Source organism: Plasmodium chabaudi, assembly GCF_900002335.3.
Source record: "Plasmodium chabaudi chabaudi strain AS genome assembly, chromosome: 9".
NCBI classification, from domain to species: domain Eukaryota; phylum Apicomplexa; class Aconoidasida; order Haemosporida; family Plasmodiidae; genus Plasmodium; species Plasmodium chabaudi.
The window spans coordinates 949,059-970,370 of record NC_030109.2 but is presented as its reverse complement, the minus strand read 5'-3'; the positions used below and the strand labels follow the sequence as shown (position 1 = coordinate 970,370).

The 21,312-nt window shown below is 20.8% G+C and overlaps 7 protein-coding genes and 3 pseudogenes across 7 annotated transcripts, besides 3 other annotated features; all 10 read left to right on the top strand.

Annotated features, from left to right (window-relative positions):
• Nucleotides 1–1,169: 1,169 nt before the first annotated feature.
• PCHAS_0926250 lies at nucleotides 1,170–1,945 on the top strand (annotated as a pseudogene).
• Nucleotides 1,170–1,945: a sequence feature (fam-d protein, pseudogene).
• Nucleotides 1,946–3,272: 1,327 nt separating this feature from the next.
• On the top strand, nucleotides 3,273–4,049 carry PCHAS_0926200 (fam-d protein; the record flags this gene model as incomplete). Its single annotated transcript, XM_734421.2, has 1 exon — nucleotides 3,273–4,049. The coding sequence occupies one exon, from the start codon at nucleotides 3,273–3,275 to the stop codon at nucleotides 4,047–4,049; it is 777 nt and encodes a 258-aa protein (XP_739514.2).
• A 1,302-nt stretch (nucleotides 4,050–5,351) lies between these two features.
• On the top strand, nucleotides 5,352–6,128 carry PCHAS_0926100 (fam-d protein; the record flags this gene model as incomplete). The annotated part of the gene is made up of 1 exon (XM_734962.1): nucleotides 5,352–6,128. The coding sequence occupies one exon, from the start codon at nucleotides 5,352–5,354 to the stop codon at nucleotides 6,126–6,128; it is 777 nt and encodes a 258-aa protein (XP_740055.1).
• A 1,534-nt stretch (nucleotides 6,129–7,662) lies between these two features.
• Nucleotides 7,663–8,439, top strand: PCHAS_0926000 (fam-d protein; the record flags this gene model as incomplete). The annotated part of the gene is made up of 1 exon (XM_736639.1): nucleotides 7,663–8,439. The coding sequence occupies one exon, from the start codon at nucleotides 7,663–7,665 to the stop codon at nucleotides 8,437–8,439; it is 777 nt and encodes a 258-aa protein (XP_741732.1).
• Nucleotides 8,440–9,700: 1,261 nt separating this feature from the next.
• Nucleotides 9,701–10,053, top strand: PCHAS_0925950 (annotated as a pseudogene).
• Nucleotides 9,701–10,053: a sequence feature (fam-d protein, pseudogene).
• A 1,496-nt stretch (nucleotides 10,054–11,549) lies between these two features.
• PCHAS_0925900 (fam-d protein) lies at nucleotides 11,550–12,326 on the top strand (the record flags this gene model as incomplete). Its single annotated transcript, XM_736664.2, has 1 exon — nucleotides 11,550–12,326. One exon carries the CDS (start codon nucleotides 11,550–11,552, stop codon nucleotides 12,324–12,326), a length of 777 nt encoding a protein of 258 aa, XP_741757.2.
• Nucleotides 12,327–13,502: 1,176 nt separating this feature from the next.
• PCHAS_0925850 lies at nucleotides 13,503–14,265 on the top strand (annotated as a pseudogene).
• Nucleotides 13,503–14,265: a sequence feature (fam-d protein, pseudogene).
• A 1,192-nt stretch (nucleotides 14,266–15,457) lies between these two features.
• PCHAS_0925800 (fam-d protein) lies at nucleotides 15,458–16,189 on the top strand (the record flags this gene model as incomplete). The annotated part of the gene is made up of 1 exon (XM_016798167.1): nucleotides 15,458–16,189. One exon carries the CDS (start codon nucleotides 15,458–15,460, stop codon nucleotides 16,187–16,189), a length of 732 nt encoding a protein of 243 aa, XP_016655411.1.
• A 1,399-nt stretch (nucleotides 16,190–17,588) lies between these two features.
• PCHAS_0925700 (fam-d protein) lies at nucleotides 17,589–18,365 on the top strand (the record flags this gene model as incomplete). Its single annotated transcript, XM_739504.2, has 1 exon — nucleotides 17,589–18,365. One exon carries the CDS (start codon nucleotides 17,589–17,591, stop codon nucleotides 18,363–18,365), a length of 777 nt encoding a protein of 258 aa, XP_744597.2.
• A 1,440-nt stretch (nucleotides 18,366–19,805) lies between these two features.
• Nucleotides 19,806–20,582, top strand: PCHAS_0925600 (fam-d protein; the record flags this gene model as incomplete). Its single annotated transcript, XM_738272.2, has 1 exon — nucleotides 19,806–20,582. One exon carries the CDS (start codon nucleotides 19,806–19,808, stop codon nucleotides 20,580–20,582), a length of 777 nt encoding a protein of 258 aa, XP_743365.2.
• Between the last annotated feature and the right edge of the window lie 730 nt (nucleotides 20,583–21,312).

The window sequence follows — 21,312 nt, the reverse complement described above, 5'->3', positions numbered from 1 at the left end:
TCATAACAATTTTGTCAAAACCTTTTAACAATATATATAGCTTTACTATTTAATTTTTTGGCTTATTTTTACGAATTTTATGTTATTATTTACACAAAACAATGTGAAAAACCCTATTTTTTAATATGCATTTTTTTGCATAGGCATATAAAACAAAACTTTAATTAAAATTAGCTTTATATTTTTAAAAAAATTTGTTTAAATTTGCATAAATGTTTATATAAATAAGCACATATATTATAACTGTACAAATCTCTATATATGATTGGACACCACATATACTTATTTTTGCTTGTATAAATTTATGCTTTCAAAATGTTTCTACTTTATATTGACAACATACGACGAAATTTATTAATATAAATTACTGTCTGACATGGTATTATATATAAAAAAAATATAATAATAAATACACAGTCTTATGCATTTCTAATTTTCTTTAAAACAAGAATGGCAGAATTATTTTCATAACAGTAATATTTCAAATTACCAAATTCTTTGTATTATAATTTTTTCTTTGGTTTTGGCATGTCTTGATCAGTTTTAGAGAATCATAATAATCATAGGGGAAGAAAAAAGGAAATAAAAAAAAATAAAAAAATACATAAATACCAATGTAGATATTTATTAATATTATATTAATATATGGTCGTTAAATAATAAATGTATATAACATATATATTATTGGGCATATTCCCCTTTTGATGTTATTTTCCAATTTATTTATGAAAAATAAAAATTAATTTTTCATGCTGGTGTCATATAATACATGCTTAGCTAGGTTCAACCAAATTAATGTAAAAAAATGATATCATTCCATATATACTGTATTTATCTACGTATTAATAATACCTACAAATATTTTTAGAATATGTTTATATACCTGTTAGCAATGTCTAATAATAAAACTACGACGTTGCTAAATGTAGTGATTGTTTTTTATTGGTATTAAAATAGGAAAAATTATTATTCTCATATTTTATTATTCAAACTGAAACATATTCATATAAATTCTAATTATTTCCCTTATATTAAAATAAATGCATTAAGACTTTTTTCAATATTATAAAATAAAATATTGTAAATTATTACTAATTTTTATAATATAAATCTTTAGATATGTATATATATTAAACCTTGTATTTTTAGAATTCCTTATTTTACTATTTATGAAAATGATGAATATTATATTATCATTTTTCATACTAGTAGTTTTTTCAAATGTTAAGGCTGCAAGTTTTCAAGGTACAAATAATAGCAGTCCCAAACCGATTGCATATTATTCGATAGCTCAAGCAACTATACTATTTGCAAATAATACAAACAGCCATATCCTCCATTTAAAATCAGTTAATGATATTTTAGGTGATGAATCGAAAAATATAAAATATACGTTTGAAGGTAACAATTATCATTTATTATAACAGATTTTGATATATTCATAGATAATGATAACCGATATTTTAAAAAAATGATTTCTAAAAATAGAACTAGCGAATTATAAATAGGTACAAGTTATTTTGTAACTTATATAAATGCAAACATTAACCATTTATTTTCAAAATACATCGATAAATATGATTTTGAAAACAAATATGATGACAATTTAAGGAAATTAGCTAAAGATTTAAAAACTTTGATATATGATCCATTCAAAAAAAGATTTGGACAAGGCTTAATAAAATACGAAAACGAACCATAAGATGATCAGCTCAATAAGAGGGCAAAGAAACTTTTTAATGTGCTTATGCAAATTTTAGATATGAAGATTAAAGGGTATTTTATTAAAATGAGAAAGGATGGAACAGATATAGATTTATGTAAAAATAAAAGTTTTTATTTCAATATAAATATAAATAAAAATGATGCAGATGTTACTCATGAGTTTACATTTCCTACCCCATATATTGCTAAATTAGTTTCTAAACCTATAGGAAAATCATAATTTTATTTTCACAAATATATTAATGCTTACCCTAATTTAAGTTTTATTAAAACACGTTTTTAGAGTATATGAGAAATCAGTGAGATTTTGTTGTATTTGTTTTAAAAATTGCTTATCAATAACTATATTTCATAACAAGTTTGTATACAACTTTTAACAATATATATAGTTTTACTATTTAATTTGTTTGATTATTTTTAAGAATTATATGTTATTATCTACACAGAAGGATGAGGAAACCATATTTGTGTATTATGTAATTTTTTTGCATAGACATATAAAAAAAAATTTAATTAAAATCAGCTTTATATTTTTTTTTAGAAAAGTTTTTAAAATTCACATAGATAAGTGTATATATTATAACTGTACAAACCTAATATATATATTGCTGTACATAACATAGAATATATACTTATCTTGGTGTGTAGAAGCATATTCTTTCAAAAAGTTTTTACTTTATATTGACAATATACAACGAAAAATATTAATATATATTACTGTCTTGAATAGTATTATATATATAAAAAATATAATAATATAATAAACATAATCTTATGTATTCCCAATGTTCTTTAAAACATATGCTACCAATTTAAATGCGTCAAAATTATTTTCTTAACAGTAACGCATCAAATTATTAAATTCTTTGAATATAATTTTTTCTTTGGTTTTGGCATGTCTTGATCAGTTTTAGAGAATCATAATAATCATAGGAAAATAAAAAAATAAAATAAAAAAAAAATAAAAAAATACATAAATGTCAATGTAGATATTTATTAATATTTATTATATTAATATATGTTCATTAAATGATAATATGCATATAACATATATTATTGGAAGAGTATGACTTTTGATGTTGTTTTAAAATTAACTTATGAAAAATTAAAATATATTTTTCATTCTAATGCTATTAATACAAATTTAGTTATACTCAATAAAACTAGCGTAAAAAAACGATAATATTGCAATACACTGCATTTATCTATGTATTAATAATATAATAAAAAATATATATATAATATATTTATGAACATGTTAACAATGCATAATAATAAAACTAAGACGTTTCTAAAAAAAGTGATTAATTTTTATTGATATTAAAATAGAAAAAATATTATAATTATATTTTTATTTTATTATTCAAGCTGAAATATGTTTATATATATTATAATTATTTGACTTATATTAAAATAAATGTATTAAAACTTTTTTCAATATTATAAAATAAAATATTGTGAATTATTATTACCTTTTTTATATAAACCTTTAATATTATGTATATATATTAAAATTCGCATTTTTAGGATTTCTTATTTTATTACATATGAAAATGATGAATATTATACTGTCATTTTTTATATTAGTAGTTTTTTCAAATGTTAAGGGCGCAACTTTTCAAGATGAAAATAATAACAGCCCACAGCCGATTGCATATGCTTCGGTAGCTCAACCAATTGTAACATTCAAGCATAATGATAAAAATCATACTGAATATTTAGATATAATTAATAATATTTTTCGGGATGAATCAAAAAATATAAAATATGCTTATCAATTTAACAATCATCACTGGATTATTACAGACTTTGATATATCCATAGATAATTCTGATCGAAATTTGAAAAGAAAATTATCTAATAAAAAAATTGAAGGATTCATAAAAGGTTCAGCATATTTTATAGCTTATATAAAGGATAATATTATATATTTAATTTCACAGCATATGCATAAATATGACTTTGAAAAAAAGTTTTATGAGGATTCAAAGAAATTAGCTAAAAAATTAAAAGTTTTGATATATGATGAATTTGACTATGATTTAAAACAAGACTTAATAAAATACGAAAGAGGACCAGAAAATGAAAAGTACCATAAGATGGCAAAAGAATTTCTTGAAGTGCTTGTAAATAATTCATCTATGAGGATTAAAGGTTATTTTATTAAAATAAGAGAGGATGGGAACTATATGGATTTATGTGAAAAGTGTCATATTTATTTCGATATACATATAAATAAAAAATCTGAAATTTCTGATTGTTATTATAAATCTCTTAAACCTGAAGTTGCTGAATTAGTTGTTAATCTTACAAGAAAACCATAATTTTATTGTCGCAAATATATTAATGCTTAACTAATTTAAAGTTTTATTAAAATGCGTTTTTAGAGTAAAAGAAAAATCAATGAGAGTTTGGTCTATTCGCTTTAAAAAATAGCTTATCAACAGATATATTTCATAACCATTTTGTAAAAAATTTTTAACATATATAGTTTTACTATTTATTTTGTTTTATTATTTTTAAGAATTTTATGTTGTCTATATAACAGGATGAGAAACATCTATTTTTTAATATCCAAAATTTTTGGTATAGACATATAAAAAAAACTTTAATTATAGTTTGTTTTATATTTGTTTATAGGAAAGTTTTAAAAATTTATATAAATGTTTATTTAAATAAGACATATATTATAACTGTGCAAATCTAGTATATATGATCACATATAATAGCATATATACTTATCTTGCTGTGTAGAAGTTTGTGTTTTCAAAAGGCTTTTACTTTATGCTGACAATATAAACGAAAAATATTAATATATATTACTGTCTTGGAATAGTATTACATATAAAAAAATATAATAATAAAATAAACATAGTTTTATACATTTCTAATTTTCTTTAAAAATATCAGCAAAATGATTTTCATAACAATAATACTTCATATTACCAAATTCTTTGAATTATATTTTTTTGTTTGATTTTCATATGTCTGTACCAGTTTTAGAGCAACGTAATAATTATAGTGAAAGGAAGAATGGAAAAAAAAGTAAAATGAAGAAATACATATATATCAATGTATATATATATATATATATTATATTAATATATGGCCGTTAAATGATAATATGCATGCAACATAGATTATTGGGCAGGCATGACTTTTGATGTTTTACAATTAATTTATAAAAAATAAAAATTTATTTTTCATTCTGATGCCATATAATACATTATTTAGTTATGCTCAGTAAAAATAACGTAAAAAAACGATAAATTTGCATATATGCTATATTATCTATGTATTAATAATACCTATAAATATATTTATAATATATTTATGCATATGCTAGCAATATATACTAATAAAATAACGGCGTTTCAAAGAAAAATAATATTTTTTTATTAATATTAAAATAGGAAAATTATTCTAATTATATTTTTATTTCATTATTCAAAATGAAGTATGTTTATATAAATTTTAATACATTTTTCTTAAAAAAATAAATGCATTAAGACTTTTTTTCAATATTATAAAATAAAATAATTGTAAATAACAATTATTAATTTTTATAATATAAATCTTTAGATAGGTATATATATTAAACTTAGTGCTTTTAGAAATGGTTATTTATGAAAATGATGAATATTATAGTATCATTTTTCATACTAGCAATTTTTTCAAATGTTAAGGCTTCAATTTTTCACGATGAAAATGATAGCAGGCCACAATCAATTGCATATGCTTCGGTAGCTCAACCAATTGTAACATTCTCACATGATGATAAAAATCATACTGAATATTTAGATATAATTAATAATATTTTTCGGGATGAATCAAAAAATATAAAATATGCTTATCAATTTAGCAATCATCACTGGGTTATTACAGACTTTGATATATCTATAGATAATTCTGATCGAAATTTGAAAAGAAAATTTTCTAATAAAAAAATTGAAGGATTCATAAAAGGTTCAGCATATTTTATAGCTTATATAAAGGATAATATTAAATATTTAATTTCACAGCACATGCATAAATATGACTTTGAAAGAAACTATTATGATGATTCAAGGAAATTAGCTAAAAAATTAAAAGTTTTGATATATGATGAATTTGACCATGATTTAAAAAATGACATAATAAAATACGAAACAGGACCAGAAAATGAAAAGTACCATAAGATGGCAAAAGAAATTCTTGAAGTACTTGTAAATAATTCGTCTATGAATATTAAAGGTTATTTTATTAAAATAAGAGAAGATGAAAGCTATATGGATTTATGTGAAAATGATCATGTTTATTTCGATATATATATAAATAAAAATTATGAAAATTATGATTGTTATTATAAATCTCTTAAACCTGAAGTTGCTGAATTAGTTGTTAATCTTACAAGAAAACCATAATTTTATTGTCACAAATATATTAATAATTGCTCCTATAAATAATATTTTCAATTTGCATTTTAAATTGAATATTTTCAAAATGCAATGGAGATTTACTGATAATTTTTTTTTTAATTAAGTTGAGAATTAATAAGAATGGATAAAGAATGCAAATGTTCTTTATGGATTTTGTATTTTATACATATTAAGTGCTTACTATAATTTGAAATTTTTTTTATGTAAAATTTAAAGTTTTATTAAAATATTTTTATAGTAAATGAAAAATCAGTACATGTTTATCGTATTTGTTTTAAAAAATTGCTTATCAGCAGATATATTTCATAAGATTTTGCAAACAACTTTCAACAATATATATATAGTTTACTATTTAATTTGTTTGATTATTTTTACAGGTTATATGTTATTATCTATATAATAGGGCGAGAAAGCCTATTTTGGTAATATGGAAAATTTATTGCATAGACATATAAAAAAAACTTTAGTTAAAATTCGTTTTATATTTTTTTATAGAAACGTTTTTAAAATTCATATAAATGCTTATGTAAAAATGGCATATATTATAACTGTGCAAATTTAGTATATATGGTTGCACATAACATATATACTTATTTTTATTTTTAAAACTTTGTGCTTTCAAAAGGTTTTTACTTTTTATATTCATAATATACATCGAAAAATATAATATATATTATTATATTGAATAGTATTATATATAAAAAATATAATAATATAATAAACACAAATTTATCATTTCAATTTTCTTTAAGACAAAAACGACAAAATGATTTACATATTGTAATACTTTAAATTACCCAACTCTTTGGATTATAATTTTTTGTTTGATTTTCACATGTCTGTACCAGTTTTATAGCAGCGTAATAATCATAGGGAAATGAAAAAGGACAATAAAAAATACATAAATAAATACCCACATTGATATATATTTATATTATATTATATTATATTATATTAATATATTGTCATTATATGATAATAGGCTTATAACATATATATTATTGACCATATTTGCCTTTTAATGTTGTTTTACAATTAATTTATGAAAAATAAAAATTAATTTTTCACGCTGATACCATATTATAATAATACATATTTAGCTATGCTTAATAAATTAGCGTAAAAAAAAAACGAATAAAATATGATAGCTTTGCATGCAGGCTCATTTTTCATCATATATTAATAATGCCTATAAATATATATAGAATATATTTATACATATGTTAGCAATATATAATAATAAAATGATGGCGTTTCAAAGAAAAGTAATATTTTTTTATTGATATTAAAATAGGAGAAATTATTCTAATTATATGGTTATTTTATTATTCAAATTGAAATATGGTTATATAAATTTTAATTCATTTTTCTTAAAAAAAAAAATAAATGTATTAAGACTTTTTTTTAATATTATAAAATAAAATAATTTTAAATGATTATTATTACTTTTTTTAATATAAACCGTTAATATGTATACATATTAAACTTGGTATTTTTAGAATTCCTTATTTTATTGCATATGAAAATGATGAATATTATATTATCATTTTTCATATTAGTGATTTTTTCAAATGTTAAGGCGGCAAGTTTTCAAAGGGCAAGTAGTAGCAACCCCAAATCGATTGGACTTATTTCGGTAAACCAACCAATAGTAACAGTAACAAAATATAGTCCAAACTATCATCAAATTTTAGATGAAATTAATGGATTTTTAGGTAAACAATCGGAAGACATAAAATGTGCATATGAAGGTACCAATTACCATTGGGTTATATCAAACTTTGTTATAACCATAAATAACTCTTCTCCATATTTAAGTAAATCTATTCCTAAAAATAAAACTGAAGAATTACAAATAGGCTCAAGTTATTTTATAACATATATAAATGCAAACATTAACCATTTATTTTCAAAATACATGCATAAATATGATTTTGAAAGCAACTATGATGAAAATTTAAATGTATTAGCTAATGATTTAAAAACTTTGATATATGATCCCTTCGACAAGAATTTTAAAGGAGGCTTAATCAAATACACGAATGAACCAGAAAATAAAAAGCTCCGTGATAGTGCAAAGAAAACTTTTTATGAGCTTGTACATAATTCAGAAATAGAGATTGAAGGCTATTTTATTAAAGTAACTAAAGATGGAAACTATGAGCACTTAAAACAAAATAAAAGTCTTTATTTCAATATTAGACTAAGTGAAAAGAATGCAAATTTTAAGTATGAATTAAAAATTCCTATCCCTAGCGTTGTTAAATTAGTTAATAGCATTTCAGGAAAATCATAAGTTTATTGCCACAAGCTTATTAATGCTTATCCAATTTGTAATATTTTTTTAAGTAAAATTTAATGTTTTAATAAAATATATTTTTACGAATAAATGAAAAATCGGTGCAAGCTTACCGTATTTGCTTTAAAAAATTGATTATAAACACTTATATTTAATAATCATTTTTTTAAAAAGCCTTAAATAGCATATATAGTTTTACTATTTATTTGTTTTATATTTTTTTTTATAAACGTTTTTAAATTCGAATAAATGTTTATATAAATATGTAGATAATTATAGCTACGCATTCCTAGTATATATGGTGTACATAGCGTAGAATAAATACTTTTTTTGGTGTACATAGCGTAGAATAAATACTTTTTTTGGTGTACATAGCGTAGAATAAATACTTTTTTTGGTGTATGGAAGCGCTTGTTTCAAAATGTTTTTATTTTGTATTAACAATATAAACAAAACATGTTAATATATGTTATTGTCTGACATAGTAATATATATATACAGCAATATAATAAACATCATTTTATGAATTTCTAATTTTCTTTAAAACAAAATCGGCAGAATAATTTCCATAGCTATATTACTTCAAATTATCAAATTTTGGGAGTTCTAATTTTTTGGTTAATATGAGCATGTCTATATCAGTTTTAGAGCAGCATAATAATAGGGAAATAAAAAAAGCATAAATACACATCAATGTAACATAATTATTTATATTATATTATATTAATATATGGTCATTAAATGATAATAGGTATACAACATGTAGATTATTGTGTGTATTCCCCTTTTGATGCTGTTTTCCAATTTACTTATGAAAAATAAAAATGAATTTTTCATGATGGTGTCATATAATACATGTTTAGCTAGGTTCAACCAAATTAATGTAAAAAACGATATTATTCCATATATACTGTATTTATCTATGTATTAATAATACCTACAAATATTTTTAGAATATGTTTATACATCTGTTAGCAATGTCTAATAATAAAACTACGAAGTTTCTAAATAAGATAATTGATTTTTATTAATATTAAAATAGAAAAAATTATTCTAATTATATGTTTATTTTATTATGCAAATGGAAGCATGTTTATATATATTCTAATACATTTTTCGTAAAAAAAATAAATGCATTAAGACTTTTTTTTCAATATTATAAAATACGATAATTGTAAATAATTACTATTAATTATTTTAATATAAATCTTTAGATAGGTATATATATTAAACTTAGTGCTTTTAGAAATGCTTATTTATGAAAATGATGAATATTATAGTATCATATTTCATGTTGGTGATTTCTGCAAATGTTAGGGCTGCAACTTTTCAAGATGCAAATAATAAAAGTCCCAAAACGATTGAATATGATTCAGTATCTCAAGCAACTGTAACATTCACAAATCATAAAGAAAAGTATTTTCCATATTTAGATGCAATTAATGATATTTTATGTGAACAATCGAAAAATATAAGTTATGGATTTGAAGGCAACAATTATCATTTATTATAACAGATTTTGATATATTCATAGATAATGATCATCGATATTTTAAAAAACTATTTCTAAAAATAGAATTAGAGAATTGCATACAGACACAACATATTTAATATCTTATATAAAGGATGATATTAAATATTTAGACACACGATAATTGGATAAATATGATTTGAATATAGTTTTGATGCCGATTTAAAGGAATTCGCTAATGATTTAAAAGCTGCCATGTGTAATCAATTTGAACAAGAATTTTAAAACGGCTTAATGAAATATGAAAATAGCCCAGAAAATGATAACTCAATAAGAGGCCAAAGAAACTTTTTAAAGTGCTTGTAGAAAATTCAAATATAAAAATTCAAAGTTATTGTATTAAAATAAGAAATGGTAAAGATTATATGCATTTAAGACAAAAAAAAGTCTTTATTTCAATATAGATATAAATAAACAGAATGCAAATGTTACTCATGACTTTCCATTTCCTAAACCTGAAACGGTTCAATTAATTTCTAAACCTCTAAGAAAACTGTAGATTTATTCACAAATATATTAATATTTACCTAAGTTTAAAATATTTTCAATTTATTTTTTAACACTAAGTATTTCCAAAATACAGAGGAACTTTACTGATAATAAAATTTTTAATTAATATTTGTTTTATATTTTTTTTTTAGAAACATTTTTAAATTCGAATAAATCTTTATATAAATAAGACATATATTATAATGGTGCAAATCTAGTATATATGGTTGTACATAACATATATACTTATTTTTATTTTTAGAACTTTGTGCTTTCAAAAGGTTTTTACTTTATATTCACAATATACAGCGAAAAATATAATATATATTATTATCTTGAATAGTATTATATATTAAAAAAAATGTAAAAATATAATAAGCATAATTTTATGCATTTCTAATTTTCTTTAAAAAAAATAGGTAGAGTGATTTTCATAACTATAATACTTCATATTACCAAAATTTTTGAATTATAATTTTTTGTTTGATTTTCACATGTCTGAATCAGTTTTAGAGCAGTATAATAATATGTAAATAAAAAAATAAATAAAATAATGCATAAATGGATATAAATGTGACATAATTATTTATATTATATTAATATATAGCCGTTAAATGATAATAGGTATATAACATGTGGATTATTGGGCATAATTCCCTTTTGATGTTGTTTTACAATTAATTTATAAAAAATAAAAATTTATTTTTCATTCTGATATCATATAATACATATTTAGTTATGTTCTACCAAATTATTGTAAAAAAAATGTTAACTTTGCATGCAGGTTCATTTTTTCATCTGTGTATTAATAATACGACTACGAAGTTGCCAAATTAAATAATCAATTTTTATTAATATTAAAGTAGGAGAAAATATTCTAATTATATTTTTATTTTATTATTCAAAATGAAGTATGCTTATATAAATTCAAATACATTTTTCTTAAAAAATAAATGTATTAATACTTTTTTTAATATTATAAAATAAAATAAAATAATTGTAAATAATATTACCAATTTTTTTAATACAACCTTTAGATAGGTATATATATTAAATTCGTATTTTAAGATTGCATATTTTATTATTTATGAAAATGATGAATATTATATTATCATTTTTCATACTAGCAATTTTTTCAAATGTTAGAGCTGCAACTTTTCAAGATGCAAATAATAGCAGATCACAATCAATTGGATATATTTCGCTAGCTGGTCCATTTGTAACATTATCAAAATTTGATGAAAGCTTTATTCAATTTTTAGATGGAATTAATAAATTTATACGTGAACAACCGGAAGATATAAAATATGCATATGAAGGTGGCAAATATCATTGGGTTATTACAGACTTTGATATATACATAGATAACTCTTCTCCATATTTGAACAGAACTATTTCTAAAAATAGAATTGAAGTATTAAAAATAGGCACAATTTATTTTATAAATTATATAAAGGCGAATATTAAACATTTATTTTCACGAAACATGCATAAATATGATTTTGAAAACAATTATGATGACAATTTAAATATATTATCTAATGATTTAAAAAATTTTATATATGATAAATTCGATACGAAATTTGAACAAGACCTAATAAAATACGAAAACGAACCCGAAAAGGAAAGGCTCCGTGATAGTGCAAAGCAAATTTTTTATACGCTTGTACATAATTCAAAAATAGAGATCGAAGGCTATTTTATTAAAATAAGTGAGGATGGAAACTATGCGCATTTAAGTCAAAATAAAAGCCTTTACTTCCGTATCATCATAAATGAAAAGAATGTAAATGTTACTCATGATTTAAAAATTCCTATCCCTAACGTTGTTAAATTAGTTGCTAATATTTCAGGAAAACCATAATTTGATTTCCACAAACTTATTAATGCTTATCTAATTTATAATATTTTTTAAGTAAAATTTAATGTTTTAATAAAATATATTTTTACGAATAAATGAAAAATCAGTATATGCCTCTTGTGTTTGCTTTAAAAAATTGCTTATAGACAGGTACATTTCTCACCAATTTTGTAAAAAACTTTTAACAACATATATAGTTTTACCATTTATTTGTTTTACATTTTTTCTTATAAACGCTTTTAAATTCGAATAAATGTTTATATAAATAAGTGTATATATTATAGATACACATGCCTAGTATATATGGTATACATAACATAGTATATATACTTATTTCGATGTGTAGAAGTGTATGCTTTCAAAAGGTTTTTACTTTATATTGACAATATAAAAGAAAATTATTAATATATATTACTGTCTGACATAGTATTATATATTAAATAAATATAATAATATAATAAGCATAATTTTATGCATTTCCTATTTTCTATAAAACGAAAACGGTAGAATGATTTTCATAGGTATAATCTTCAATTTTTCAAATTTTTGGGGTTCTAATTCTTTGGTTTATTTGGGCATACCCGTATCAGTTTTAGAGTAGAATAATAGGGAAATAAAAAAAGCATAATACCCATCAATGTAACATAATTTTTTATATTATATTAATCTATGATTGTTAGATTATAATAGGTATATAACATATAGATTATTGGATGGGTATGCCTTTTGATGTTGTTTTACAATTATTAACTATGGCACCATATAATAGATATTTAGTTATTCTAAACCAAATTATTGTAAAAAAACGACAGCATTGCATGTACACTATTTATATATATATTAATAATACCTATAAATATATTTAGAATATATTTATACATATGCTAGCAATATATAATAATATAACTACGAAACTGCTAAATAAAATAATCAATTTTTATTAACATTAAAATAGAAATAATTGTTCTAATTATATGTTTATTTTATTATTCAAATTAAACATGTTTATATAAATTCTAATATATTTGTCTTACATAAAAATAAATGTATTAGGCCTTTTTCTTAATATTATTAAATAAACGATTAATTCTAACAATAAATCCATCTTATTAATTTTTTTAATATAAATCTTTAGGTAGGTATATATATTAAACTTAGTATTTTTAGGATTGTTTGCTTATGAAATGATGAACATTATATTATCATTTTTCATACTAGTAATATTTGCAAATGTTAAAGCTGCAACATTCCAGAGTGCTAATAATAGCAATCCCAAATCGATTGGATTTATTTCGGTACCGCAACCAATTCCAAAATTTATACATACTAAAGAAAAGCATAATCAACATTTAAATTAATTAATGATACTTTATGTGAACAATCGGCAAATACAAAATATATATATAAAGATGACAATTATAATTTCGCTATAAAAGATTTTTATATATCCATAGATAATGATTGTCGATATTTGAAAAAAAAAATTTCTAAAAATTGAACTAAATCATTATAAACAGGCATAAGACATTTTATAGCTTATATAAAGGAGAAGTTTAAAGATGTAGTTTTGTGACACATGTTTAAATATGATTTTGAAAACAACCATCCTGTAGATTTAATGGATTTTGCTCATAATATAAAAGCTTCAGTATATGATAGATTTTAGTACGAGTTTACACATTGCTTAATAAAATATGAAAGCGAATCAAAGGATGCAAAGGTCAAAAAGAGGGCAAAGAAAAAATTTGAAACGCTTGTACAAAATTCAGATATGAAGATGAAAGGGTATTTTATTAAAATAATATGGGATAGTGAGAATAGATGTTTAATCCACAATGTTAGTCTTTATTTCAATATAAATAATGCAAATGCTGATTATACTTTTGAACTTCCTAAATCTGAAGTTGGTGAATTTTTTGCTAAACTTTTAAGAAAACCATAAGTTTATGCCACATATATATTAATGCTTACCCTAATTTATTTTTTTATTAAAATATGTTTTTACGAGGAAATGAAAAATCTTTGCAAGTTTATTGTATTTGCTTTAAAAAATAGCTAATCGACAGCTATATTTCATAACACCATTTTTTTTAAACCTTAAATAATATATATAGTTTTACTATTTATTTGTTTTATATTTTTTTTAGAAATGTTTTTAAAATACATATAAATAAGTTCATATATTATAACTGCCTAAACCTAATATATATGGCTGGACATAGTATATATACTTATTTGGGGGTTTTCAAAATGCTTTTACTTTATATTGGAAACATACGACGAAAAATATTAATATATATTACTGTGTTTGGATAGTATTATATGCTAAAAAAAATATAATAATAAAATAAACATAATTTTATGCATTTTCAATTTTCTTAAAAACAAATGTTGGCAATCTAAATGCAGCAAAGTGTTTTTGATAACTGTAATACTTCAAATTACCAAAATCTTTGGATTATAATTTTTTTGTTAGTTTTAACTTGTCTGTATCAATTTTAGAGTAGCATAATAATAGGTAAATAAAAAAAGAAAATAAAAAAAATACATTAATAGGCACCAATGCAACATAATTATTTATATTATATTAATGTATGGTTGTTAAAATATAATAGGTATATAACATATAAATTATTTGGCGTTTTTCCATTTGTTGTTTTAAAATTAATTTATGAAAATAAATTTTTATTTTTCATTTTTATTCCATATAATAATAGATGTTTAGTTATCTTAGCCAAATTATTGTAAAAAAAAACGATAACATTGCATGTACAATGTATTTATCTATGTATTAATAATATAATCAAAATGTATTAGAATATGTTTATACATATGTTAGAAATATCTAATAATACAACTGCGACGTTTCTACGAAAAATAATAGATTTTTATTAATATTAAAATAGGAAAAAATTTTCTAATTATATATTTATTTTATTATTCAAATTGAAATATGTTTATATATATTCTAATTATTTGCCTTATATTAAAATCAATGCATTAAAACTTTTTTCAATATTATAAAATAAAATATTGTAAATTATTATTAATTTTTTTAATATAAACCTTTAGATATATATATATATATATTAAAATTTGCATTTTTAGGATTGCTTATTTTATTATTTATAAATATGCGGAATATTATATTATCATTTTTCATGCTAGTAATTTTTTCAAATGTTAAGGCTGCAACTCTTCAAGATGCAAATAATAACAGTACAAAATTGATTGCGTATAATCCAGTAGACCACCCAACTGTAACATTCGAACATGATGAAAAGGAGCATATTCAACATTTAGATATAATTAATTGTATTTTAAATTATGAATCAGAAAATACAAAATATGCCTATCAATGCAATAATTATCATTGGGTTATTACCGACTTTGATATATCCATAAATAATTCTACTCGATGTTTTAAAAAAAAAATTTTTTATAATAAAAAGGAAGGGTTAATAAAAGGTACATCACATTTTATATCTTATATAAAGGAGAAGATTAAATGTTTAGTTACACAACACATACATAAATATGATTTTGAAAATAACTATGATGACAATTTAAAGAAATTAGCTAATGATTTAAAAGCTTTGATATATGATAAATTCGACTATGATTTAAGACAAGGCTTAATATGCTCCGAAGGCGAAACTGCAAATAAAAAATTCCACAATCAGGCGAAAGAATTTTTTAAAGCGCTTGTACATAATTCAAATATGATGATTAAAGGGTATTTTATTAAAATAGGAAAGGATGGAAACTATACTGATTCATGCCAAAATAAAAGTCTTTATTTCAATATCAGTATATGTAGAAATAATGCAAATGCTAATTATGATTTTAAACCCCCTAAGGCTTAAGTTGCTGAATTAGTTTCTAAACCTTTAAAAAAATCAAAAGTTTATGACCACAAATTTATTAATGCTTATCCAATTTGTAATCTTTTTTTAAGTAAAATTTAATGTTTTATTAAAATATGTTTTTAGAGTATATGAAAAATCAGTAGATGTTTATCATATTTGCTTTAAAAAGCTGTTTATCAATAGCTATATTTCTTAACAATATTGTAAAAAACTTTTTTACAACATATATAGTTTTACTATTTAATTTTTTTGATTATTTTTACGAATTTTATGTTATTATCTGCATAACAGGGCGAGGAAGCCCTAATTGTGTAATATGTGAAATTTCTTGGATAGACATAAAAAAAATTTTAATTCAAATTTGTTTTATGTTTTTTTTTATAAACGTTTTTAAATTCGAATAAATGCTTATGTAAATAAGACATATATTATAACTGCATATATCTAGTATACATAATGTACATAGCATATATACTTATTTCGATGTGTAGAAATGTATGTTTTTAAAAGGCTTTTATTTGATATTGATAATATACACCGAAAAACCTCAACACGCATTAGCGTCTTTGCATAGTATTATATATAAAAAATATATAATAAGAAATAAAAATAATTTTATGCATTTTCAATTTTCTTTAAAACAAAAGTATCAGAATATTTTCATAACTGTAATATTTCATATTACCAAATTCTTTGAATCATAATTTTTTGTTTGGTTTTAACATATCTGTATCAGTTTTAGAGCATCATAATAGTCATAGGGAAAGAAAAAAGGAAAATAAAAAATACATAAATATCTACATTGATATTTATATATATTATATTAATATATGGCTGTTATGTTATAATAGGTATATAGCATATAAAATATTGGGGATACTTCCCTTTTGATGTTGTTTTACAATTAATTTATAAAAAATAAAAATATTTTTTCACTCTTATGCATATAATACATAATTAAATGTACCCAATCAAATTAACGTAAAAATAAATAAACAAAAAAAAAAAATAAAACGAACAAAATGTGATAAATTTGTATGCAAATTCATTTTTACATCATATATTAATAATACTTATAAATATATATAGAATATATTTATGCATATGTTAGCAATATATAATAATAAAACTACGACATTGCTAAGTATAATAATAAATTTTATTTTAATATTAAAATAGGAGAAATTATTCTAATTATATTTTTATTTTATTATTAAACTGAAGTATGCTTATATAAATTTTAATACATTTTTCTTAAAAAAAAATAAATGTATTAAGACTTTTTTTTTTAATATTATAAAATAAAATAATTGTAAATAATTATTACAAATTTTTATAATATAAACCTTTAGATAGGTATATATATTAAACTTAGTGCTTTTAGAAATGCTTATTTATGAAAATTATGAATATTATATTTTCATTTTTCATACTAGCAATTTTTTCAAATGTTAAGGCTGCAAGCTTTCAAGACGCAAACAATAACACTCCCAAACCGGTTGGATATATTTCAGTAGTTCAACCAACTGTAACATTTGAACATGATGAAAAAAATCACACTGAATATTTAGATATAATTAATAATATTGTTCGCGAGGAATCACAAAATATAAAATATGGATATAAAAATGGCAATTATCATTGGGTTATTACAGACTTTGATATATCCATAAATAATTCTGATCGAAATTTGAAAAGAAAATTATCTAATAAAAAAATTGAAGGATTAATAAAAGGCTCCGCATATTTTATAGCTTATATAAAGGATAATATTATATATTTAATTTCACAATATATACATAAATATAATTTTGAAACCCGCTTTCTTGAAGGTTTAAATGAATTAAGTAAAGATTTAAAAACTTTGATATATGATGAATTTGACCGAGATTTAAAACAAGACTTAATAAAATACGAAATAGGACCAGAAAATGAAAAGTACCATAAGATGGCAAAAGAATTTCTTGAAGTACTTGTAAATAATTCATCTATGAAGATTAAAGGTTATTTTATTAAAATAAAAGAAGATGGAAACTATACGGATTTATGCGATTATAATAATCTTTATTTCGATATATATATAAATAAAAATAAATCGTGTTATACTTATGATTTAAAATATCCTAATCCGGAAGTTGCTGAATTAGTTACTAACCTTACAAGAAAACAATAATTTTTTGTCCCAAACATATTAATGGTTGCCTCTATAATTAATATTTTTAAAATGCAATGGAGTCTACTGATAGAATTTTTTGTTAATTAAGTTGAGAATTAATAAGAACGGATAAAAAATAGAAATGCTCTATATGCATTTTGTATTGTATACATATTAGATATTTACCCTAATTTGTAATCTTTTTTTAAGTAAAATTTAAAGTTTTATTAAAAAATATTTTTAAAGTAAATGAAAAATCAGTACAAGTTTATCGTATTTGCTTTAAAAAAATGCTTATAGACACTATATTTCATAATACCATTTTTTTTAAACCTTAAATAATATATATAGTTTTACTATTTAATTTTTTGGCTTATTTTTACGAATTTTATGTTATTATCTATATAACAGGGTGAGAAAACCTTACTTGTGTAATATGTGAAATTTCTTGGATAGACATAAAAAAAACTTTAATTCAAATTTGTTTTATGTTTTTTTATAGGAAAGTTTTTAAAACTCATAAATGTTTATGTAAATAAGACATACATTATAACTGCCTAAACCTAGTATATATGATTGGACATAGTATATATACTTATTTTTGTGTTTTCAAAAGGTTTTTACTTTATTTAACAATATATAACGAAAAATATTAATATATATTACTGTCTTGGAACAGTATTATATATATCTATAAATACAACAACATAATAAACATAATTTTATGCATTTTCAATTTTCTTTAAAACAAAAGTATCATAATGATTTTCATAGCTTTAATACTCCCAATTATCAACTTCATTAAATTATAATTTTTTCTTTGGTTTTGGTATATCTTTATCAGCTTTAGAGCATCATAATAATCATAGGGAAACAAAAAATATCAGTAAAAAATGCATAAATATCAATGTAGATATTTATTTATATTATATCATATTATATTAATATATGATCGTTATATTATAATAGGAGTATTTGCTTTTTGATGTTGTTTCACAATTAACTTATGAAATATAAAAATATTTTTTTAATTCTGATGCCATATAATACATATTTAGTTTTGTTCAACCAAATTATTGTAAAAGAATGATAACATTAGATATATATTATATTTATCTATATATCAACAATATAGTAAAATATATAGAATGTACTTATGCATATGTTAGCAATTTATAATAATAAAACCACGACGCTTCTAAGTAAAATAATAAATTTTATTAATATTAAAATTGAAAAAATTGTTCTAATTATATTTTTATTTTATTATTCAAATTGAAATATGTTTATATAAATTTTAATTCATTTTTCTTAAAAAAAAAAAAATAAATATATTAAGACTTTTTTTAATATTATAAAATAAAATGTTGTAAATTATTATTAATTTTTTTAATATAAATCTTTAGATAGGTATATATATTAAACTTAGTACTTTTAGGATTGTTTATTTTATTATTTATGAAAATGCGGAATATTATATTTTCATTTTTCATACTAGCAATTTTTTCAAATGTTAAGGCTGCAACTTTTCAAGATGCAAATGATAACAACCCACAGTCGATTGCGTACGCTTCGGTAGCTCAACCAATTGTAACATTCGAACATGATGAACAAAATCATACTGAATATTTAGATATAATTAATAATATTTTTCATGATAAATCAGAAAATATAAAATACGCTTATCAATGTAACGATCATCACTGGGTTATTACAGACTTTGATATATCCATAGATAATTCTTCTCGAAATTTGAAAAGAAAATTATCTGAAAAAGGTAAAGAAGGATTAATAAACGGTTCAACATATTTTATAGCTTATATAAAGGATATTATTAAATATTTAATTTCACAGCACATGCATAAATATGACTTTGAAAACTACTATCATGAGGATTTAAAGATATTATCTAAAGATTTAAAAGTTTTAATATATGATGAATTTGATCAAGTTTTAAAAAATGACTTAATAAAATACGAAACAGGATCAGAAAATGAAAAGTACCATCAGATGGCAAAAGAATTTCTTGAAGTGCTTGTAAATAATTCATCTATGAGGATTAAAGGTTGTTTTATTAAAATAAGAAAAGATGGAAACTATATGGATTTAAATAAAAATGATAATCTTTATTTCGATATATATATAGATAAAATTTATGCAAAATTTGATTATATTTTTAAATCCCTTAAACCTGAAGTTGCTGAATTACTTACTAATCTTACAACAAATGCATAATTTTATTGTCACAAATATGTTAATTATTACACCCTAATTTGAAAAATTTTTTTAAGTAAAATTTAAAGTTTTATTAAAATATGTTTTTAGAATAAATAAAAAATCATTACAAATTTATCGCGTTTGTTTTAAAAAATTGCTTATTAACAGTTATATTTCATAACAATTTTGTAAAAAACTTTTAACAATATATATAGTTTTACTATTTAATTTGTTTTATATTTAAAAATTTTTTTTTTTTAAAATTCATATAAATGTTTATATAAATAAGTAATATATTGTAACTGTACAAATATAATATATAGGGCTCTATATAGCATATATACTTATTTTGGTGTTTATAATTTTTTGGTCTCAAAAGGTTTTTACTTTATATTGGCAATACACAACGAAAAATATTAATATATATTACTGTCTTGCATAGTATTATAGATTAAAAAAATATAATAATAAATAAACATAATTTTATACATTTCCAATTCCCTTTAAAAGAAAAATGGCCAAATGGTTTACTTAACTGTAATATTTTAAATTATCAAATTATTTGGTTTCAAATTTTTTGTTTGGTTTTCACATGGTTGTATCAGTTTTAGAACAGCATAATAATAGAGAAATAAAAAAGGAAAAGAAAAAAATGCATAAATATAAATGTAGATATTTATTTATGCTATATCATGTTATATTAATATATGGTCGTTATATGATAATAAGGGTACAACATATAGATTAA